General features: G+C 39.6%; 2 protein-coding genes across 4 annotated transcripts; both read left to right on the top strand.

The window, feature by feature from the left end:
* Positions 1–423: 423 nt before the first annotated feature.
* On the top strand, positions 424–4,397 carry LOC130134505 (uncharacterized). 3 transcript variants are annotated; one of them, XM_056307916.1, is made up of 6 exons: positions 587–673; positions 3,125–3,177; positions 3,311–3,406; positions 3,500–3,648; positions 3,820–3,901; positions 4,166–4,397. In XM_056307916.1, the coding sequence occupies exons 3-6, from the start codon at positions 3,377–3,379 to the stop codon at positions 4,277–4,279; spliced, it is 375 nt and encodes a 124-aa protein (XP_056163891.1). In that variant the 5' UTR covers positions 587–673; positions 3,125–3,177; positions 3,311–3,376; the 3' UTR covers positions 4,280–4,397. The 3 variants fall into 3 exon arrangements, with proteins under 3 accessions (XP_056163889.1, XP_056163891.1, XP_056163890.1); XM_056307915.1 differs by having other exon boundaries at positions 598–673; positions 3,116–3,177; XM_056307914.1 differs by lacking the exon at positions 3,125–3,177 and having other exon boundaries at positions 424–673.
* Positions 4,398–4,531: 134 nt separating this feature from the next.
* LOC130137153 (cyclin-D3-1-like) lies at positions 4,532–8,459 on the top strand. The gene is made up of 4 exons (XM_056307913.1): positions 4,532–6,152; positions 6,354–6,555; positions 6,678–6,808; positions 7,836–8,459. The coding sequence occupies exons 1-4, from the start codon at positions 5,637–5,639 to the stop codon at positions 8,190–8,192; spliced, it is 1,206 nt and encodes a 401-aa protein (XP_056163888.1). The 5' UTR covers positions 4,532–5,636; the 3' UTR covers positions 8,193–8,459.
* The last annotated feature ends 14,124 nt before the right edge of the window (positions 8,460–22,583 follow it).

Here is a 22,583-nt window from a genome sequence, read left to right on the forward strand (position 1 = left end):
TTTTGGATTCGTTTCATTGACCAATAATCACTTCCCACCATATTTAGTGAACTCAATCTAGTACACTTTTCGAGTGCACGCAGCATTTCTCCTTAGATCTAATGACTTTAATATTCACTTTAGCAATGAGCACCTTAAGCAAATATGGAGGCTATAGAAATATGGCTAATTTTTTTTCTCTATCCCTAATTAGACGAAATTTCCTTAACCATGCTTCTGATTGGTGCGTCACAAGTTATGAATGCCAGCGGTACGTAAACTTAACTTAAATCAAAAGTGGGTAATGTCTACATTTGTAACCCGCCAATCAAAGACATGATTGGAGAAAATTTCCTCGGATCAAGAGTGGAGAAGAATATGATCCGTATAAAATACGATCCATATACTTTCGGCAAACCTTCTACTGGGTTGTCGAACTTTTTAATTTTGAAAGATGTAGGATGAAATTCGAGACCTTATGCTTCCTCGACAGACCACATGGCCCAAGCGCCTCAATCATCTTTCGACCCACCTGGGTTCAAGCCCGACCGACCGGTTCGCCACTACGTTTGTTCTTTGGCCTTCTCCATCCTGTCGAGCCCCCAAAGTTCTCTCTTTTGCAGTGAACATCGGCCACCCATTGACACATCGTAGCCTCCTCCCTCCGCAAACCCTTCCCCTCTTCAGAAAGGAGGTATTTCCTCAGATGCCCATTTCTCTCCTTTCGCTTCTTTGTTATCTGCTTCACATCTCTTGCTAGTCGTTTGAATCTTTCCAGAGGCTAAGTTTATGAGCTCGCTTCTTCTTCTCTCGCGTTTCTGTACGAATTCGCACTGGCGTACTTACTTTGCTTGGGGTGTGGTTGTTTGTCCCGTCTGTTCCGATGAGTTCTTGAAGATTTTCTTTTTGCGCACACCAAGTGGTTGACGTATTTTCTTCGCCTGTACTTCGGGGGAGCATCACTGCCACCATCTGGTTATTGAATTGGTTGTGTATTGTGGGAATTGAAGTTGGATATTTCTTCTCACTTTCCATGAAAATGTTTGGTTTTGGATGAGAAGTGGGTGACGCAGAAGGTAAAAGTTCTCTGAAGTGTATTACTTCATCAGACTTGTATTTTTCGACATTACGTGATCTACGGAGTTTTAGCAGAAATGGGGTTCGCATGTCATCTGCTAACAACAGATGGAACCTGAACTTTGTAGCAGGAGGAAAGTACGCTGAGTTCTCTATTTAAATCTATTGTCTTAGAAGTAATTTTGATGTACTGCTCCTATGTTCGGGTGTGTCAAATGGTTAACTCGGGAGAAATTAATTACAGAAGCCACTCTGTGATATGAATAAATAGCAGTTGAGAACCATGTAGAGCGGCATTCTGTTACTATGTCGTTTTGAAACTACTATAATGGAACAATCACCTCAAAACAGAAGAAAATCCATACTTTGTGTATTTAGAATCATGGCATTTTGATCACGCTGTTAATAACTTTGTAATCAAGCATGCAGAGGTTGAATTGCTTTTGGAAAGTGAATCAATATTCTTTTGAGGCTTACTTTTGGGCAATCGATGCCTTTTCATTTCTTTTATTTTCCCTGGTCTTGCGAATTTTCTTCTCTTGTCCCCCTTTTATCTTCAGTCATCCTCACCCATCGGTTCCGGTAGACGACATGATATATGAGTTTATTGCTAGCAGCAAAATTTAATCAACTGCTGACAATTGTATTTACTTTTGGAATAAGAAGGGCGAGTGTTAATCACTAGATTTGCTGAACTCATGTCAATCTCAATAAGGCTATAGTATTGTTTGGTTACATTACTACCTCATTATGCGCAGGGTTGGATGTCTATTGCAAAGGAAGATGTTCTGTTGGTTTGGTCATCTTTTGCTTGTCTCGTCACAGGAAGAGTGACTGGGTCTGAATTGAAGAAACTAGGGTAGAAAATTCAGTCTCTTAGATGTTTCGCTAGATTGAGAGTGGATTGGGCCTATGTGAAAAATGTAAAATCAAGTCATACGTACTAATATTCAATGCACGATTGGATATGTAAATATGGTGTCTAATGTCTATGTACACTAGTAGGAAATTCAGTGGACACATAAAAGATGTTTCATGTTATGATTCAGAGTGATGTAATGTCATTAAATGGTATTGTTTGTCTCTTGGTATGCCATATGGGCACATATGAGATGGCAATACATTGGACATGCCTTGCCATTTCTTTTGGGTGACAATGATTTCTAGGTACTCTCATATTGGGAGCAGCTGCTCTAGTTTTACCAATCAAGTGCAAATTTGAGGAAGTACTGTGTTGGCACCAATAGAAGGCAATAGAATGTTTAAGTATGCTTCTGTCCTGCATCTATGAGCTTGGGGGAGGAAGCGAAATAGTTGAAATATATGCAGATAAGTACAAGCTTCCCAAAAGATGTCAGTTCTCAATGCTTTATGCAAAAAAGTGGTTGTGTCTTGGAAGTAAAGATATTTCAATCATGATGATGAAAGATGTTAAGAGTTCCTGGCCTCTGATTAATTTCATTTTAGTCAACCATTTAACTTCTTGGGAAATGCTTAGAAACGTCCAAGCTGTCCAATTTGTGCACCAATATTGGAGCAATCATATCACATCATTCGTATTCTGTTAGCCCTTTTAGAAGTGGATGACATGGACAGGAATTTTTAGCGATAAGCATGATTTCTTGGCCTGATGTCCTATTGTATCTTTCCTCTGCGAAGTTATACTATTTCATCGGTTGATTTAAGTTATTTGTTTGCCTCTTTTCTACCCTCTATCTATCTCTACTTAAAACTCATACAAGTTCCTCTTTTTCAGTTTGCTTTATTTCTAGAGGTTTTTACAATATGAAGTGTTATGCTCTTTAAAACATGGTGGTACTATTCACAAAGGAAGTTAAAGATGTTCAATTTTTCTAGTAGTTGTTTAGATTATCTTTTTCTAGTAGTTGTTTAGATTCTGAGCCGATGGAGGAGTAACTATTCCACCATCTTTGTGTTGTTCTTATTTCTTGACTTTGAGGTTTTGTTATGTTAGATGTTAAAACTTTGTAAGTTTGTATTTCTCCTTTTTTCCAAACATCCGGTGAAGGCACGGCGTTTGACCGCGTTGCAATTGTAGGATTCTCAGGTAACAAAAACCGAAGATGGTGACAATCAGTGGGTTAAGTGGAATCCATCTAGGTCCTTTTTTCTATCTCTCTCTGGTGTACATGTCCATAACCTTTCATTCTCCTCTCTGGCTTAAATACTCACCTGTGCATTTGTAGGTGTTCATTCTCCTCTCTGGCCTAAATACTCACCTGTGCATTTGTAGGTGTGGTTCATCCCATCTGTAATAAATTTCCTCTTTGGAGTAAGAGCTATAAGCAAAAGAGAAGTAATGAATGCAAAGCCATTGGGCTTGCCTGTGGTAAAGTAATTATGCTTCCACCATTCTCTCTCTTTAATTTCCTATCAATGAAGTTGTAATTCCAAGTTTTGCAACAATTGGACCGCTTTGCAGATTTCAAGAACAAATGCTGGTTATTTGGATACCGGGCATTTCAGGAACAATCATGTGGTGTCTGCAGCAAGAAATAACCATGCGTTAAGCTATGATGATGACCTAAATCCTGAAACCTTTTGGTCTAGTCTGATCAAAGAAGTAGTGTGGTACTAACTTATTCTCGGAAATATATTCCCCTTCAGATTCTTCTGTTGCCATTCCCCGGGACAATGATGTTCCAAGTCGATGATGTTTTACGATTGTATCACATCTTAGATGTTTGCATGGCACGTAATGCTTGATCTTTTCATTCACAAATTTTATGATTTTCATTGTAGGTCTTTAAAGTCATTATTCACATTTTTGTGCGAGCAACCTAGCCAGCTGAAGTACATAGAATGGCCGAGCTTTCAGAGCACGGTAATTCCAAAATATGGTCATTCTTGTGGCCTAGGTAGATTCAGAATAGTTGTTTAGCATAATAAGCTACATTGCTAAATAAAAGCTGATTTTCATGGGGAACACTTCAACACCATATCTAAACAAGATTGCATCCTCGTGATTGTAGCATCACAGTTGAACTGAACTTTTACAGTTACAGATCATGCAATTCATGTTTTCTTGCTTTAATTTGACTACTCTTGAGCTGGCTAAGAGCTGAGTCTTTCCATGGATATGCTGCAGCTGAGAACAGCAACTCTCACGCTGATTCTTGTGGCATTGCTCATCGTCGCGCTATCATCAGTGGATTCGGCCCTTTACTGCATGTTGAACTGGTTTCTCAGGCGATCTTCATGACCAACAAGCTCATTTATTCCTACTTCTAGTCTATTCTTTGGAAATGTCTAGGGAAATGGAAAAGACTTGTATACAACTTAAGAAATCATGAGTTGATGAGTAAGGCATTTTATTTCAATTTTTCTTTCGCTTTCATTTACCATTACAATGGGCTTTATGACTTCCATTCGAAACGCCGGAAACTATATTCACCTGGTCGGTCATTCTTGGATTATGGCTGACGCAATGTCCATCTTCCCTCTTTTCTGTTAGGGGTGGGATGCGAATCTCTCGAGCGACTGAAGCATAAATTATGTTTATCGATCGAAATTGAAGTGCATTATCGATGCTAAGCCAGACAACGGAACCTCGGAAGCATGAGAGGATGGTTCTAAAATTCAATATCATCATCAAGACTGACTTATGGATGAGATGATGACCCAGTCATTTCTGGTCAGTCAAGCACGTGTGGATCACTTTCGAGTTTTCCCTCCGTTTACTTCCCTCTGTCAATTTGGTGTCCATTTCCCACACCTAACTCAAAGTGGTTAGAAGGGCTCTTGTCTAGAGAGGCAGTAACTGCTGCCATTTAGGTCCAGCTTATGACCAATTGGCCAGTGGGAAAATTCAAGCAAAGTGGAGCCAACTTCCCCCCAATAATCAAATGCATTTCTTCTTCTTCTTTCAACCTGATAAAATTGACAACTCTCTGTGAAGACAGCTTATCAGAACCCCAGAGACCAAGAACAAGAAGAAGAACAATAAGAGGATTGACCAAAAGGAAGTGCCACAGTGGTTGTGCTTCTTTAAGAATTTTATTTCTTGGGACAAGGACAAAACCCTAATTCTCTCTCTCTCTCTCTCTCTCTCTCTCTCTCTTCTATCTCACAAGTAAATATGAGATCTTGCACACGGTGGCCCATTATCTTTGCTTCTCTGCAAGAGGCTATTTTCATGGGTCCCGGCTTGGTGTGTGTGCCTCCTTTTCCCACTCTTTTGCCCTCCCAACACAAACAGTTCAACACCAACACACCGAAAGCACACGCGATTTTCCAAAAAACCCAAAAACATTTCTTTCTTCTGCAAACCAAAAAAAAAAAAAGAAACCCAAAATTTTTTATAATAATTGCAGAGAAAGAAAAGGACAAGCGTGGAGAAAAAGAGCAAGGCAAAACCCACTCCCCCCTCGCCCCTCTTAAAAATCAACCCCCCATCTCCTCCTTTTCGCCTCCGCTGCAACACCACAGAGAGAGAGAGAGAGAGAGAGAGAGAGAGAGAGAGATTGGCTTGGCTTGGCTTGGCTTAAAGGCTTTTTCTTTGTGCACGATGAGCTGAGTAGGACTCCAAAAGACCACTTCTTCTCCCCCCAAAGAAGAAGATGGCAATAGCACAGCGACAAGGTCACGACCCATCGTCACCGCAAGAGCAAGAAGACCATCCTTCCTTCTTGTTCGATGATGCTCTCTACTGTGAAGAGGACAGATTCGACGAAGAAGACGACGACGAAGTTGATGGAATTCAAACGACCGCCGCTGAAAGCTCAGTGGATCGACAACAAGACCCGTCGTGGGAAGAAGACGAGGAGGAGGAGGAGGCCGAGCTGCTCTCGCTCTTGTCCAAGGAGCGCGGGGCGAGGCCGGACGTCGGCGAAGACGGAGGCGCCCTCGCGGCGGCGCGGCACGAGGCCGTGGAGTGGATGCTGCGGGTGTGGGGCGTCTACGGGTTCTCGGCGCTGACGGCGGTGCTGGCCGTGGACTACCTCGACAGGTTCCTCTCCGGCTCCCGCCTGCAGCGGGACAACAAGCCGTGGATGACGCAGCTCGTGGCCGTCGCGTGCCTCTCCCTGTCCGCCAAAGTGGAGGAGACCCACGTCCCTCTCCTCCTAGATCTCCAAGTAAGACACCCCAAAGAAAAAGGAAACTAAGAACACTCCATTGCACTCACTGAAACGAATCACAAAAAGACGTTTTCTGAGGTCAAATCTTTATCCTGTTTCGACCGATATTCACACGTCCTTCGACATAAGACATTTTCGTTCATCTTGAGAACCGCGACGGTTGATGTGACAAACGCGTGCGTGCGTGCTGGCTGTCAGGTCGGGGACGCGAGGTACGTGTTCGAGGCGAAGACGGTGCAGCGGATGGAGCTCCTGGTGCTGTCCACGCTCGGGTGGGAGATGCACCCGGTGACCCCGCTGTCGTTCGTCCACCACATCGCCCGGAGGCTCGGCGCCGGACGGGGCGCGCACCGGGAGTTCCTCCGCCGCTGCGAACGGCTCCTCGTCGCCGCCGTCTCCGGTAAGTGCGGACGGGAGCAAAACACACACGGCTCTCATCTGTTCCTTCCCCTTCCCCATCCCTCCTTCCCCATCACGAAGCGGGGCTGACCATGTTCGTCTTCTTGGACTTCGGGGGAGCAGATTCGAGATCGCTGGGCTATCTCCCGTCGGTCCTGGCCGCGGCGGCGATGGCACGCGTCGTCGAGGAGGCGGAGCCGTTTCGTTCGCCGGAGCACAAGGCCCAGCTTTTGAGCGCCCTCCACATGAGCCAGGTCTACCTTCTCTCTCTCTTTCCTTCTTTCTTTCCTTCTTTTCTTCGTTCTCTCCATCTTCTTCGGTTATTTTTGCCACTTTTTTTCTTAGTGGGGGATTTTATCATTTGCCCTTTGACCGTCCAATACGCACAGAGAAAGAAAGGACACATGTTTCCACAGTGTATACAATCTTTGTTTTCTTCTGGGGTTGATTTGTAGTCCACTACTTTACCCTAAAATCTCTTCTTTTTTTGAAGATAAATTGATTTTTCATTTTATGCATCGACCAAAAAGTTTTTCTACATACGATCGCTCGTATTGTTTATAAAAATAAATAAACAGATAATAATGCCATGTTCATAAATTTAGATGTAAATTAATATCGATAATGAAAATAATTTTCATTAGCTAATTAGTTCGAGTTATGTAAATTATCATTTTTAGAAAAATACTTTTTAAATTATTCATTTTTCGTTACACAAACCGGTCCTGAGTACAATGTCAGGAAACTGTTATGAAGATGTGAAGAAATTCGGTAGCATTTTACATGCACATGTGCGCATTTTTCTTTACTTGATTGTTTAACAAGAGCCGCGCGAATGATTGGTATGTATCAGTACATTAATATGTGCTCGCATACCTATGTATCATTTGACTCTTGACGTAATCGGGTCTTTGTGTTTTAAGCGATGACTGATGTTTGATGTTTGTACGAGGAAAATTCCTTAGTTAGCGAAAAATGTTTTGATTATCAATAATAATTTATGTTTAAATATTTGTGTATAATAAAAATATTTTTTGTTTATTTATTTCTAGAAGTGGTAAGGGAGATATTTTTAAAAAAATATTTTTGAAATTATTTATTTTTTCGCGAAACAAACGAACGTTTAGGTGAACCTAATCAAAATCTGGCGAATCTAGGACTAAAGTATAAAAATCATTAATGGACTTTAGAACCCTAATATTAATGTCTGTCTTGACAACATCTATCCTTGACTTTGTCTATACCATGCTCTTTATTTTGCTTATTATGCTTCGTTACCAGGAACAAATAGAAGACTGTTGCAGATTCATTCTGGGAATATCTGAGACTGAAAGCAACGCCATGAACTCGTCCATCAACAACTCTCTGAAGCGCAAGCGTCACTGCGATCATCCAAGCCCGAGCGGCGTGATCGACGCATCGTTCAGCTGCGACGACGACTCGAATGACTCGTGGGCCATCGACCCGCCGTTCGACCACACGGATGACAGCAATCTCAATCCTCTACCGAAGAAGAGCAGATCATCGTCGCTGCCGCCGCCGCCACTGCCGCTGCCGGCGGTGCAAGGCAAGATGCTGGACTTGCCCTTCATGAACAGGAGGCTCTTTGAGGGCATCGTCAATGGCAGTCCTATTTAATACTCTCTCTCTCTCTCTCTCTCTCTCTCTCTCTCTAGAATTTGGATCACCTTTTGATTAAATCAAAGTGAAGAAATGTGAAGTGAAAGTTGAGGGCTTTGCGTCGAAGAAACGGGAGGGGTCTGCGCTTACGTCTGCATGTCTTTTTGGCGCACGCTCTCAGTCTCTTCAATGATCTCGAAGTGTCCCTTTCACTTCAGAATTTGCTTCATGTATGGACAGGGATATATTATGTCATCATTACAATAAAATACAATTATTTCGGAATATATTGTTTGTTTAGATCGTATTTAAATTCCTCAGTCAGTAATTTATTCAAATTTATTTTTCATTATTAGCGTTCATCAAGGATAGATTGTGTGAACGAAACCTACATGATTTTGAGATGATTTCTGTTTCTTAACATTTCATTCTACATTTTTTTCGAAATTAGGGTTTGACTTTCATCAGATGGGAAACATCTTATCGTGAATAGGGTTAATTAAAAAAAAAAGCACCAACTTTAGGTCGAGAGACAATTCTGGCCCGAACTTTTTTTTGTTCCATAAAAAAACACCAACTTTAGGTCGAGGGATAATTCTGGCCCGAACTTTTTTTTGTCTCGCAAAAAAGTACCAACTTTTATTTAAATCCCAAATTTTGCTCCCCATTGACTTTCTATCTGAAGTTACCCTTGTTTGAGAAAAAAAGTTATAGTGGTGAGCCTGGCGAATCTCTTCCATGGCGTCTGTCGACGGACGGTGGTCTACAGCTTCATATTACGACAAAACGACGAAGTTTGGCCAGAAAGATTCAATCTAGAGATATTTTTTACTTGCCGGTGAAGTGAAGGAGACGAACAGTTTCACCGTTATTCTTCAAGCTGTAGTTCAGAGAATAAGACAATGAATAATGCTTTAAATCCAGTCAGCAAGTCACGTGGATTTATTGCTAAGGTGGAATATTCAAGTTGGAAAATCAATGGTTTTAAGTCAATAAGAGCCAGATTTGGGATTTAAGTGAAAGTTGATGCTTTTTTACGAGACAAAAAAAAGTTCGGGCCAAAATTATCCCTCGACCTAAAGTTGGTGCTTTTTTACGGGACAAAAAAAAGTTCGGGCCATAATTGTTCTTCGACCTAAAGTTGATGTTTTTTTATGGAACAAAAAAAAATTCGGGCCAAAATTATCCCTTGACCTAAAATTGATGCTTTTTTTGAAATTAACCCGTCGTGAATATCTAAACTGAAAGTATGTGTACACTGATACTTCAAGTCAGTTCAAGTCATGTCAGAGATTATTTTGAATTAAATGGCCATGTCAAATTTTTGTTAACCTTTTGACATTACAACAGTAATTCTTTTTTTTTTTTGTGGTTTTGATGAGACACTGCTCAAAAAGGCCCAATGGTATATATTCAATTTGAATTACAAATATAATCAAATCCCTTTTGCATATGGAATATTAATCGTTAAATTTTATCGTACTATAGTTAAAAGAAATTCGCTTTTCGGAGTCGTTACAAACAAATTCGTGCATTTGAACTTTCTCAATAAACCCATCATGAGAAATATCTAGCGTGTTCCAGTTTGAGAATTTATGTTGGAAAATCAAAACCTTGAATTCTAATTATACTCGAAAAAATATATAAACATATAAATACTTACTGTTCCCGATGATCTTGTAATCACCGAATGAAAACTCTCTATTTTATACCAGACTTTCAAGTTATCTCTACAAATTTGAATCATCATTTCATGTAAAGGAAATTTGTTTCAAAACTCACTTGTATTAGGCTTAATAATTTCAAAACTTTATTTTATACGGGACTGATGAGTTGTGATAAGATATGAACAAAAAGGTTAATACCCACAACCGTTATCCATTGAAAAAGCATATTGGAGTCAAATGTGACCTTGTCCCTGAATTTCCATGACAAGAGTGCATGAGAGAGAGAGAGTGAGTTAATGCATTATGCATGTGAAGTGAAGAAAAGAAAGGTGCTGTCGGCCAGTGCGGAAATGGGGGTTTAGATTACGGGTGGGAGACATTGGATACAGCTTTGACCTCGTTTAAAGCAAGTCTTCTTGCTTTTCCATTTCTTGTGTTTTTTTTTTTTTTCATTTGTGTTTTGGCGACTTTGGAACCTACCTCACTCAATACTAGAATTTTCGACTGTAGACACCAACGAAGCACCATTTGCCCACTGCGCGTACCCATCACCCTAGCCCAACCAAGTGTGAATGAGGAAACCCTAGACCGGCGTGCACTTAAGCCTGTGGCCGCTCTTTGTAGACTAAATTGAACTTTTTTTGAAATCGGGGATAGGCTGGATAGTCGGGCTCGTGACCTTCGGCTTGCTAATCAAGTTTTAGACCACTCGACAACCATATGATTGGTGATTTTTGTCAGATTTGAGATTGAGTTAAGGTGACAAATCACATTTTAACGGTGTACTCATTTTACACTGTGGATAATACGATGAACAAAATCTCTAACAACATCATAAATGTGTAAAATATCTTATTTGATTGAGCTTAAAATCCTCTCGAAATGCTTACGGTAATCCCTTTTTTCGCAAAAAATCAATAGTTTTATAATAAATTATCCAATTTTAATAGTTTATTGATTTAGGAAAATGGTTTAGAGAAAAGTGTTTTCATTATAAAAAAAAAATGCCAAGCATAGATTCTAAACCATGAAATAAAAATCTCTTAATTTACAAATATATTTTTAAAATTACCAATTTTTTGAGAAACAAACGGAACCCGAATCTAAAAACGATTTTCAATATTTAAAAGAACTATTGACTATGAATGACTTAAACCGTGCATATTTATATACATTGAGAAGATTTCGTATTAAGTACAAAATAGACGTCTTTATGGTAAGGCCTCCTTAAATACAAAAATTAAACCTTCAAAGAGTTGGTTGAGTGATTTAAGATTGGTTTGGATACAACAGATCCCGTATTCAAATAACAACATTCTTCATTTAATATAATCTTGGGAGCCACATGTGTCGCTCTGTGATGGTTCGCGTGCAACACGACTTGCTGCGATATTCGATTGCCCATCATGCATCCAGCATGCATGAAATAGACATCGCTTAAGAACTTAAGCTTGTTAAGTATCATTATTCGTCTAAATGGGGGGATTTTATTAACTTAATTCGACATCTATTATTCTCACATGCATGCACATTGAATTTCTATTTTGTTTGGATTACAAGAGATGCTACAACAAAATAAAACTAGAAAAAGAAGCTGCTGACTCTATATGTTGAGAATAACATATGTACATAACATAGATGTTTGGCGCTTGCCCAAGAAGAAAAATGTATAGGTTAATGCCATTCATTGGAAAACCCTAGTGATTCATTAGTATGACATTTAAAGACTAAGAAACAACTTATGCAAATTATGTCAGACTATGATAAATCTTAGAATATCCAATCTAAAAATTTAAGTCACTAAAACTCCGTTGTCTTGCGGGAAATGAATGATGTAAAAAACATTTTCCTAAAATAATAACTTATATCGTTTGCAAAAATGAACGAACAATAAATATTTCCATCGTTCGCAAAAATATGTAGACATCAATTGTTGTTGACAACGAATACATTTCTTGTTGATATTTCAAGCGATACAAGCAATTTATTTTAAGGAATATATTTTTCAAATAATTTATTTCTGTGAAACAAGCAAAGTGTAGATAAATGCGTTGTTTAATATATGAACATTCCAACACTCACCCTCGTGCATAAGTTGGACTTTGATCTAAGCTATGTGTTAAAATGCATATAAAGGAGGTGTTGGAAATATGGGATAAATTGATGGGTGAATGAATGAGAAATTGATGCTCAAAGAACACCCTTGAGTTGGAAGTGGGAAGAGGAAAAACACTATTCCCACATCGGAAAAGAAAGAAGGCTATGGAGTGCTTTATATACGGTTACACTTATTTGAAGTGGTAATTATCATAGCACAAACTCTCGCCTCGCGCTGGCGCGCAGGGAGTGCAAATCCGACGCTCGACAAGTTGAAACTTGGGCGCGAGCGCACATCCCGCGTACACGATTGCAGGACCGAAAAGTGGGCCTCGCGTCGAGCCCAATTTTGCCTTCTGATTTATTTTTTCAACTCAAATTGATTTTATAACGGCAGATTTAATTGTCCGTTATTCGTATTGATTTTGTAACGACAGATTTAATCGGCCGTTATTATTCACGAAATGCTCTCCCTCTCCCCTGCGTTCTATTTTTATCGAAATCATTCTTCCTCTGTTTTTACACGCTCTCTGCATTTGCACTGTTTTTCGGTAGTGTTCATTTCGAGTTTGTTCAAGTTCGCCGGAAGCTTGGAAGTGCCGTGCTCTCTTCTTCGTTGTCAACCGTTGTATCCTGGGAGACAGGACGTTCACGAAACCCTCGGTCGCGTCTTGGAGGGAGCGAATGTTTTTAAGGAAAGCTGTGTCAAACACAGGCCTCGGTATTCATTTGTATCGATTCCAACTTTGTTATTGCAATTTCGTTTCTTTACAATATTGTATTGTTTGTAATATTTATGCTAATGCCGATTTGAATTTTCGTAACAGGAGGCTCATAAGAGTTTGAAAAGATTTGAACTCAGAACCTACTTCTCTTAAATTCGTATTTAAAATATCCAATCCAAAAGTTTAAAATTTTAGTACGATCTTAAGAATTTTGAGCTTGACTTTCTAACATGAATATCAACTATAAATGTGAAACTTAAGGACTTTTTCTATTTGTTTTGTTACTCTCTTTTACTTATATATATTTGCAATTTGTAGTTATTCTCCCGAACTTGATCACACTCTATTGTTCGTACAACGCTTGACAGGAACCATCGGTGCATGCATGCCTAGCTAAGCGATGTCGAGTTGTCAATCGAGGTTCAGTTTTGCAGCGAAACATCCGTTTGTCCTTTCTTTTTTTGGTCTTTTCTTATTGGATTTGAGACCACAATCATGCAAAATTATTGGAAACGAACAACACTAGCTATTTTGCAATTATTAAATTGAAGAAAATTGTATTATAAGCCGAAAGAAGGAAAGGAAATGACCACGAGATCTTTTCTTTTTGTTTGTTTTTCTCCAAATTTTTGCCAGAAACTACTCATAGATCTCATCATTCATCTTGCTTTAGCTGGATCCCATGATTAATAAATCGAGCATGACACCAAAAAATAACCAAAAAAAAATATTTAATAAAAGGACCGATAATAATGGGCAACGAAACGCATTATGAACATGCACTTGCTCGTCTTTACATGTTGGTAATAATTCCATGCTTTTAACTCTTCATGGCGCGCACTTGCGCTTTGCCGTCCCACGTCATAATTTTGCATGCTTACCTATTTACTTCATCATTCCACCACACCAACAAATTGACTTTCGAATTGGTGGGAGACTTTAATTTTAAGTGCTTTATATCACTCAGAATAAAGTGCCCGTGAATGTGTGAGAAATTTTAAAAAAAAAATTAAGAAAGGTTAAGCTTTGCAATATGTGTGTTGATAATTAAAGCAAGAGAAAGAATGACGACATAATGTTTATGGCGGTTTAATCCTAATTGGGGGTTGCGTAATATGCATTTGTGGGAGTGATTAATTACGGTCGAAGTACATATAGAAACATAAGCAAAAGAAAAAAATCGGAGATGCATCAAACATTGTTGAGATAGAAATAGGAGTAAAGTAAGTGTTGATTTGGTATAGAGATGTTGAAGGATTTGATGTGTTTTCCTTCTTTGATACTGTGTTGATTTTTAGGGTCGGAGAAACAATAACACCCAAGTGTTTATGATGGCTTAACCCCAATTAGGGTTGCGTTAAGAAAGATCAATTACATCTTAATAGTATATACCCTCCCTATATGGGTTCACCATGATATAATTAATCACAATACTACAATTAAATTAACTGGCTTGATCAGTTTACTTTTATACATTTTGTCCAATAAAGTTAGGATAACCGTATCAACCAATATATCTGAAATCCCTTAAGTAGATTCTTTTGTTTGCTCCTTTCAACGTGGAATCTAAATAGAGGATGAGCTTAATTTATTCTTTCTATTTTGCTTTATTCACGTGTTGTAGAAAACATACGATCTTTTATAAAGCCAGTGAATCTATGCAGGGTTTCATGCATGCCAGCCATTGTTGCCCACTTATAAACAATTCACAGACGACATTATGCCCGAAACGCATTTCGAGTTCTTTTTCATCCTTGTGCCTTCAAAATGTGTGTCATGACTTTACCTTTGGCTCTCTCTCTCTCTCTCTCTCTCTCTCTCTCTCTCTCTCTCTCTCTCTCTCTCTCTCTCTCTCTCTCTCTCTCTGGCTTTTGGCCTTTGCAGCCTCTATTGGGCATATCTCGTGTGTTAAGAGGATGCTAATTAACATGTTCAATCTCAAAAAGAATGATTTTCAAATTAAAATTCATCTCATACACTTAGAAGATCTCATTCTATAAAAAAAAGATATAACTTCTAGCAGTACTTGCTAGCATAGCAATATTTATGTCAAAAGGTGTTAAGATAATTCAAAGACTTTGTCCCACATATTTAGACTAACTTGTGTGTGTGTGTATAATTTTCAAGGAATGAAATTACTGGAAACAAAAATAATGAAGATTTTTTACTTAAAGTTGGACTTCTTAGTCATAAAGAAAGATTAAGAGATTTCTTGATTGGCTTAATGGGTAAGGAATGAACATGTATATACTATATAGAAATTAGGTGTAGGAATGTGCTTCTATATGTGGGTTAGGTGCATGGCATAGATTCAACTCTTCGTTAGATCAAACTTTAACGAATTTCGCGTTCACCCCAAACTATCTTTACCCGATTCATGACGTTACCGATGTATTTTGCGTGTTCGATATTTATGTACTCGAGGTAGGCTTACTCATTACTATAAAAATTAATCAAGAAATGTATTCACCAGTGAAAGCTTTTCATCCATGAGGGGGACTTGCTTCACTTGAAAATATAATGACATGTCCTCTGTGGCTGTGATGGAGAGAGAGAGAGATCTTGGTCTTTTGCTTAGTTAATGGGGGGTTGCTCAACATATAATAAAGGAGGAGGTGAAAAGTCAGAGGTGGGGAGATTTTGGAAATGGGAGACAAAATCTTTGATTGCATGGAAGGATGTCTTGTCCCCTTCTTTTGCTCCTCTCCCTCCACTTTAAGGTTGGTAGTGTGTGTAAGTGTGTGATGGATAGAGGGTTGTCCAAGTAGATGCGTGCTATAAGTGCTCGTGATTCATGAGAGAGAGAGAGAGAGAGAGAGAGAGAGAGATTGTCTTGTATTTTCAAGGGAAACAGCTTGCTCCCAAGGACAAAAGATCATGAGCTCAGTTTGTCCCCACACCAATAATTGTAGAATAATATGATGGCTTAGAGAGAGAGAGAGGGATGTGAAAAATGAAAATGTACCCTTTTGACTTGGTCTCACCCTCCTATCATTCCCCCTTTCTAGTTCGGTTCTGGTCATTGAGAATTAAAAGGGAGAGTTTGATCTCAGATTTTGACCAAAACACCAACCCATGTGAGCTCCTCGTCTCTGCTCCTTTCCTTCTCCCCTTACAGCTGTAAAAGCTAAGCGATGAAAACAAAGAGAATTTCCGCAAGTTATCATACTCGTGCGAACACAAGTCATTGTTAAATCTTGACAGGCGCTGTTTTACTTTCCTTAGCTTGTCCTGGGGATAAAAGGGTTTCCCTCTCCATGCCACAAGAAGCTGAGGGTTGGGGTTCGGTTGAGGTCCAAGCATAGAGATTTGTCAGGGGAGTTCATGTCTAAACCTAGGTTAGGTACATTGCCTAATAAATTCCAGTTTATGGATCACGAGTGAGTCCAAATCACCACTTCTTGATGATAGAAAACTATAGAAACAATTCCAATATCACCATTTGCTAGAAGGGTGTTTAAATATTGGTGAAATAATTACCAAAAAAATCTTAAACATATTGTACGGATACCAATTCTGTCATAAACTTTTCAATTTTGCCCATTGAATCATAAACATTTTGACAATTTATCAATTCAGTCATTTCGGCCAATTTTATCCGGAAATTGCTGACGTGGACACTGGCCATCCTATGTGGCACGGCCGGCATTGATGTGGATAATTTTTGCAATTTTTAAATTTTTTATTATTTTTGTTCTTTTCACTTCCTTTTATTTTCTTTTTTTGTCCTAATGGCCGAAGGGCCTGCAAGCCCTCACCGGCCACTAGTTAGGGTCACGGCCCTCACCTAGGCCCTCGCCAGCTGCGATCGAGGGCACAAAGGCCTTGGGTGAGGCCATCGCACGGGCAAGGATGCGAAGGACCTTGCCAGATCTAGGTGAGGCGGCCGGCAAGTGCCACCCCCACATCTAGCGAGGGCATTTGCGCAGCTGACCACAAAGGAAAAAAAAAAGCAAAAAAATTGAAATTTTAAAAAAAAAATTGCAAAAATTGTCCACATCGGCGCATGTCAACTATTTCCTACCAAAATTAGATAGAATGACTGAATTGATAAATTGTCAAAAGGTTTAGAACTAAACTGGCCAAATTGAAAAGTTTATGACTAAATTGGCATTTGTATAATAGGTTTAGCACTTTATTGGCAATTTTTTCAAGAGAATTCAAATCATAGTACAAACGAAGTAAAAACTTCAAATGTGCGATAAGGAACCCCAACGAGCTGCTCAAGTGATTGGCGTGTGCATCTTCCCCCGCTCAAGATTTTTGGTTTCAAATGCTACACAACCAAGCATTGACGTGCGTTGCGATATTACCTAGTGTTTAATGGGTCAGAACGACGGTCACAACCGATGAGAATAATCGATTACATGCTCAAATAGTCTCGGATAACCTACTAGTGGCCGAAAATCCAAAATATGTTCAAAGGGGAAAAGAAAGGAGAGAAGAGAAAAAGTTTTCAAGAATGTTTTTTCTTTTCTTTTTGTTTTTGTGGCCAGAGAAAAGTGCAAGACTGTTTGCTAAGACCCTTCGCGCAGATAGTCCAAGAGGGGTACAGGATGGCCCTCAAAAGGGATCAGAACAGAGCCAAGGGAGGCCCCAAAACTTCTGCCAAAATGACAGTGCATTCTGCAACACCTCGCATTTTTTGCACATCCAATGCGTGACTCCCATAATTGAACCAATTCCTCCCATTAACCTCTTCCTCTTGTTTGATCCATATGTGCAGTCACTGTAGACAACGCAATCGGCATCCGATGTGTTTGGGAAGATACCTTGATCTTCCTATGTGGTCACCATCCGCATGTAATGCCAATTCTTACTACCTTGGATGGATCACATTCCAACCCATCGAGTAGAGAGAGAGAATATCTGCCTGAAGTTCTTGTCCCTTAGTATTTCCAAGAAGATTGGAGCCAAAATTTAAAACTAATCCAAACATAATGGGTAATCATTGAGATTGAGTTCCATTTCCATACAAACGTATCGACCATCAATCTTTCGATTAGATTTTACCTCTTCAGGATTAGCAAAAACGTTGAATATTCTATAACAAAAATCTTCTTTCCCTCCCCCTCGAAAGGAAGTGGAGGAAACTCCACAATGCATGTGGCTTAGTAATTAACGCATATAGATTGAGTACCATATAAGGGAATTTCTTGCCTAGATCCGAATTCACTTGAATCGGTTCATCAGAGCCTTTGGATAGGTGGGTTTCATGTGGATCCAATGTGATGAAATCACACAATCAATGATTGAGATGGATCAGGTCCAATTGATCAAAATCCGGGCAAACCCTCTATATTAAGCCATGGGACAAGATGATGTCCTGAGCACCTAACCTACTTATGGCAATTATATGCCCCATGGCAGAATCTGCTAAAAGGGACTGTTTGAAGGAGACCAAGACTAGGGTTTAGTCTTTGCCATGCCTTCAATGATTAATAGCCTGGCTCAACAAACATACTAAATGAACTCACCCAACAAAACTACTTTAATGGAACTGAGCTCCAATTGTTATAGGCCATTGGAGTGTGCTCTCTTCAAAACCTTGGCATAGCCATGTCCTGACTCTGAGAATCATAAAGCCCAGCAAATCCCTATCTCCTGTATCTGTTGTTGTGGGTCCTTATATTAATTACTCCTGATGTAATGTGCCTGCCCTACCATACCAGAACATTTTTATCAATATATAGCAAGGACAATGTTGAACATTCATATATAGACAAGGCATTCAATTAGAAATTATGGTAAGTCCAGTGTTGCGGGTGGTGGTCCTGGGGCGGGTAAAATGTAAAAGGGTTACCAGTTCATGCTTCTCTTGTTTACGCTCTTCTAAGTTCCACCGGGCAATGACCTTCGATTTAAGCTAATGCAACAACATGCCGGGAGTAGGAAGGTTTTCGCTCGTCTTAAAATGTCTTATTTCTCGGTAAAACGAATTGATTGCCTCGATTAGATGTGCTCAATCTAATAGTTGTGTGAGGATAGGGTAATGTACCTTGATAATACCAAATGAGTTAACACAAACTTTTTTATGCTGAATAAGGTTTGGTTGGGAAATTGTCCAAAAAGTCTTAAAGTTATTGCACTTTTACTAATTCAGTCATAAACCTTTTAATTATGTCAATTGAGTTCTAAATATTTTCACATTTTGCCAATTAAGTCCAACTAGCCAATTTTGGCTGGAAATCACTAACGTGAACGCCAGCCGTCCTTTGTGGCACGGCGGGCTAACGTGGACAATTTTAATAATATTTTTATATCTTTCAAGTTTTTTTGAATTTTTTATATTTTAATTTTCTTTCTTCTTTTTCTTTTTCCTTCTTTGCTTTTTTTCTTTGTTTTATTGTTAAGGGCCGTGGGCCACCGACCGAGGCTTTGCAACCTCTGTCGGCCATTGGGCGAGGGTTTACGACCCCTTGCCGCCATTGGGCAAGGGCTGCAACCCTCGCACGGCCAAGGAGGGCAGCGAGCCCTTGCCCAGCTTTGAGCAAGGGCCACAAACCCTCGCTCGCAGCTGGCAGGGCTCGCAGGCCCTTGCCCAATGGCTAACGAGGGTCGCCAGGCCTCGGCCAGCAAGGGGTTGCCAACCTTAACAATAAAAATATATATATAAAAGCGTAAAGAAGGAAAAAGAAAAAGAAAGAAAAGAAAAGAAAGAAGAAAATAAAAATATAAAATATTTAAAAAAGAATATTAAAGTACTATAAAAAATTGTTCACGTCAGCGCCACATGAGACGGCCGACATCTACGTTAGCAATTTCCAACCAAAATGGCTCAAATGGATTGAATTGATAAAACGTGAAAATGTTTAGAACTGAATTGACACAATTAAAAGGGTCATGACTAAATTGATAAAAGTGTAATAGGTTTAAGATTTTTTAGATAATTTCTCGAGTTTAGTTGCTTCGTAGGCCTAAATTTGAGTCCTACAAAACAAGAGGATAAAGATAAATATATTGTTCTCTACATGTTTCCTGGCTCAGGCGTGTCCTGACTCTGTGAAAAAACATGGCTGCAATTTCTGGAAATGTGTCTGCTTAGGAAGACAGAGATTTAGGTATCTTTTAGGCAGGCTGGAGTGGCAGTGGCGCAGTGCCCTATCAACTGATGTTTTAAGGGAAGTCTTGGCCAACTCACTGGGTTTGGGTTTAGCTAGACTGCTAGAGTTTAATATAGAAAAAATATGCGGTTAAAATGACAATATTCACCGATAAACTATATCATTAAAATGATTGATATATCTACTATTTAATCTACAATGGTAAATTTGATCTTTAGCCATGTAGACCACAAAGTATAAAGAAGCAGAACATATAAATCAGTGGGGAGTGCATAAGGAATTGGACACAATTCCTCTGGACTCAGGTACTATGATGAATTGAGAAACCATCTGATTTTAACCAAAGTTTGAAGCCATTAAAAATTGGTTCGAGTTGTGTATTATATATTTAATTAAACTAGCACTTTTTTTTCCTTATAAAATTCTTAACGAATCGTCTGATGGTTAAACAAACGCCGAGCCAAACTATAGAGAAAAGGTTTACCACAAAGGTCGCGCTAACATGATGAGATACCAATGACTACTGAATGTCAATATGTTCGATTTCCAAACCCGAAGATGCTTCACATTGTTATCAATTAACATAAATACGTTTGGTTTGATTCGCAATATCGTTATGGTAGGATTTCTCGCATGTATGCTTCCTTTCATCTCTTAATATGTATACACGAGAGAGTACTGGGCTATAAGAACTTTGTTTGATAGGAAGCTTTACAGAAAATTAGCTAAGGAGCTAAACAAAATGACATTTTTCCTACACCCAATGAAAATGGGAACTCATATCACATATGGGCAGATTTGGCTGTTCTCTCTACAGCCACAGGAACTATACCCGTGATGGCTTGATTTTTCCAGTAGGAGGCACCAGAGACAAGTAATTAATGATTCGTCCCAACAACTTGATTCAATCTGACTATCAATCAAATCCCTGATAAAAAAAAAAGAAGAAATCTGTAATCACAGTTTTGATGGTGATCAAGATACAATAGCAGCAGCAAACCAATGATTGATAGATGATGAGACGGGAAAAGTGCTAAAGAAGATCTAAATCGTTTGTATTAGTGTCAATTTAATCTTAAATTTTTTTTTTGTGCCAATTCAGTCCTAAACCTTTTACTTTTGTGCCAATTCAATCCTAAACCCTTTTACAGTGCCAATTCAGTTCTAAACTTTTTATATTGATGCCAATTCAGTCTTAAACCTTTTGTTTTTGAGCCAATTCAGTCTTAAACCTTTTGTTTTTGTGCCAATTCAGTCCTTCCAGCCAATTTTGGCCGGATTTTGCTAACGTGGATGCCGACCGACTGGCGGCCGGTCATCGGCGCTGACGTGGACAACTTAAATAATATTTTAATATATTTTTTGATTTTTTATTTAATTGTTTTTATTTTTTCCCCTCCCCTCCCTCCTTCCTCCAGCCGGTCGCCGGTCCAGCAACCGGCCAGAGGCCAGAGGCCGGTGAGGCTCACCCTCGCTGGCCATTGGCGAGGGCGGCTTCGCCCAACCATGGCGAGGCTTGCCTTTGCCGTCGCTGGTGAGGGCGAGCCTTGCCAATGGCCAGTGAGATCGACCTCGCTAGTGGCCGGCGAGGGCGAGCCTCACCGGCGCCGGCCTTTGGCCACCGGCCACCGGTTGGAGGAAGGAGGGAGAGGCGGGAAAAAAATAAAATAAAATAAAATAATTCAAAAAAATAAAAAAAAATATTATTAAAGTTGTCTACGTCAGCGTTGGTGATCGGCCGCCGGCATCCACGTCAGCAAAATCCGGCCAAAATTGGTCGGAATGACTAAATTGGCATAAAGACACAAGATTTAGGACTAAATTGACACCAATGCAAAAAGTTTAAGACTGAATTGACACCAAAAAAAAGTTTAGGACTAAATTGGCACTAATGCAAAAGGTTTAGGACTGAATTGGTACCAAAAAAAGGTTTAGGACTAAATTGGTACCAATGCAAAATGTTTAGGACTTTTTTTGCACTTTTCCCTGGTAAAGACTAAATTTTTAACCATTTCGTGTACCAATGATCAATGGGATCCACATGAACATGAATCCGTAACACATAAAATGTGCACTGGAAGGACAACTAATGCATGTAGAGACCAAGCCCGGGAACATGAATGGTTACCAGCTGGTGTACTTATAGGGCCACTGAAACAAATACCCGTGACGCAATGAGACGGACCCAAACTTTAGGGTTCCCTGCATCACCGCAGAATTACTAGAGGGAACACATTGCAACATCTGACGAGTCAAATAGATCCTGCAGTCGAAGTCAAAACACACAGCACAAGATTGGCAAAATACATGACTGAGGTACCAAAACAATGTTGGGAGGGGACAAGTACTTGGCAAATAATTGGAGCTGCGAAGGAAATATGTGAAGTATGTTCATCTGCTTCACCAGGCAAGTCCGTTTCCCCCTGGCACAAGACGGCAAACAACAGAACACAGAACAGTGACGGGTGGAAAACACCATTCCAATCTGATTGGCTACTGATATACAATGATGAGATGGGCACTGTCATTCCCTTTGCCCAGAGTAAAAAAATCATACAAAGAAAATGGATGTTTGCCAGGCTACTATAATTTTCACAGCAAGGGGACTAAGGACAGTGGATATGGTTGCTGCATCAGTGGTCAGAGTTGGAACTGAGATAAGAGCCTTTTGTGCCTAGAAGCCGCAAACGAATTACATCCACTCCCGTAAATCAAATGGACATGCCACCCACAAACTAGGATTTTTTCTCAAGGAATTAGCTCTGGGCAAGTCATGAACATGCAGCTCCTGGTCTTACCATTTAGATTCTCAGAGAACATTGATGGAAAAATAATCAACCGTCTATATATTTGTCT

The sequence above is a fragment of the Syzygium oleosum genome, unplaced genomic scaffold, assembly GCF_021117445.2.
Source record: "Syzygium oleosum isolate NSW1041296 unplaced genomic scaffold, Sole_v2.1 Sole_v2.62, whole genome shotgun sequence".
NCBI classification, from domain to species: Eukaryota; Viridiplantae; Streptophyta; class Magnoliopsida; order Myrtales; family Myrtaceae; genus Syzygium; species Syzygium oleosum.

Excerpts from the sequence above, each read along its gene's own strand:
- LOC130134505 (XM_056307914.1), top strand. The coding sequence starts at position 458 with ATGCTTCCTCGACAGACCACATGGCCCAAGCGCCTCAATCATCTTTCG. Across the intron at positions 3,407-3,499 it reads AGCCATTGGGCTTGCCTGTG|ATTTCAAGAACAAATGCTGG; the intron begins GTAAAGTAATTA and ends ACCGCTTTGCAG. Across the intron at positions 3,902-4,165 it reads GGCCGAGCTTTCAGAGCACG|CTGAGAACAGCAACTCTCAC; the intron begins GTAATTCCAAAA and ends GATATGCTGCAG.
- LOC130137153 (XM_056307913.1), top strand. The coding sequence starts at position 5,637 with ATGGCAATAGCACAGCGACAAGGTCACGACCCATCGTCACCGCAAGAG. Across the intron at positions 6,153-6,353 it reads CTCTCCTCCTAGATCTCCAA|GTCGGGGACGCGAGGTACGT; the intron begins GTAAGACACCCC and ends GCTGGCTGTCAG. Across the intron at positions 6,556-6,677 it reads CCTCGTCGCCGCCGTCTCCG|ATTCGAGATCGCTGGGCTAT; the intron begins GTAAGTGCGGAC and ends TCGGGGGAGCAG.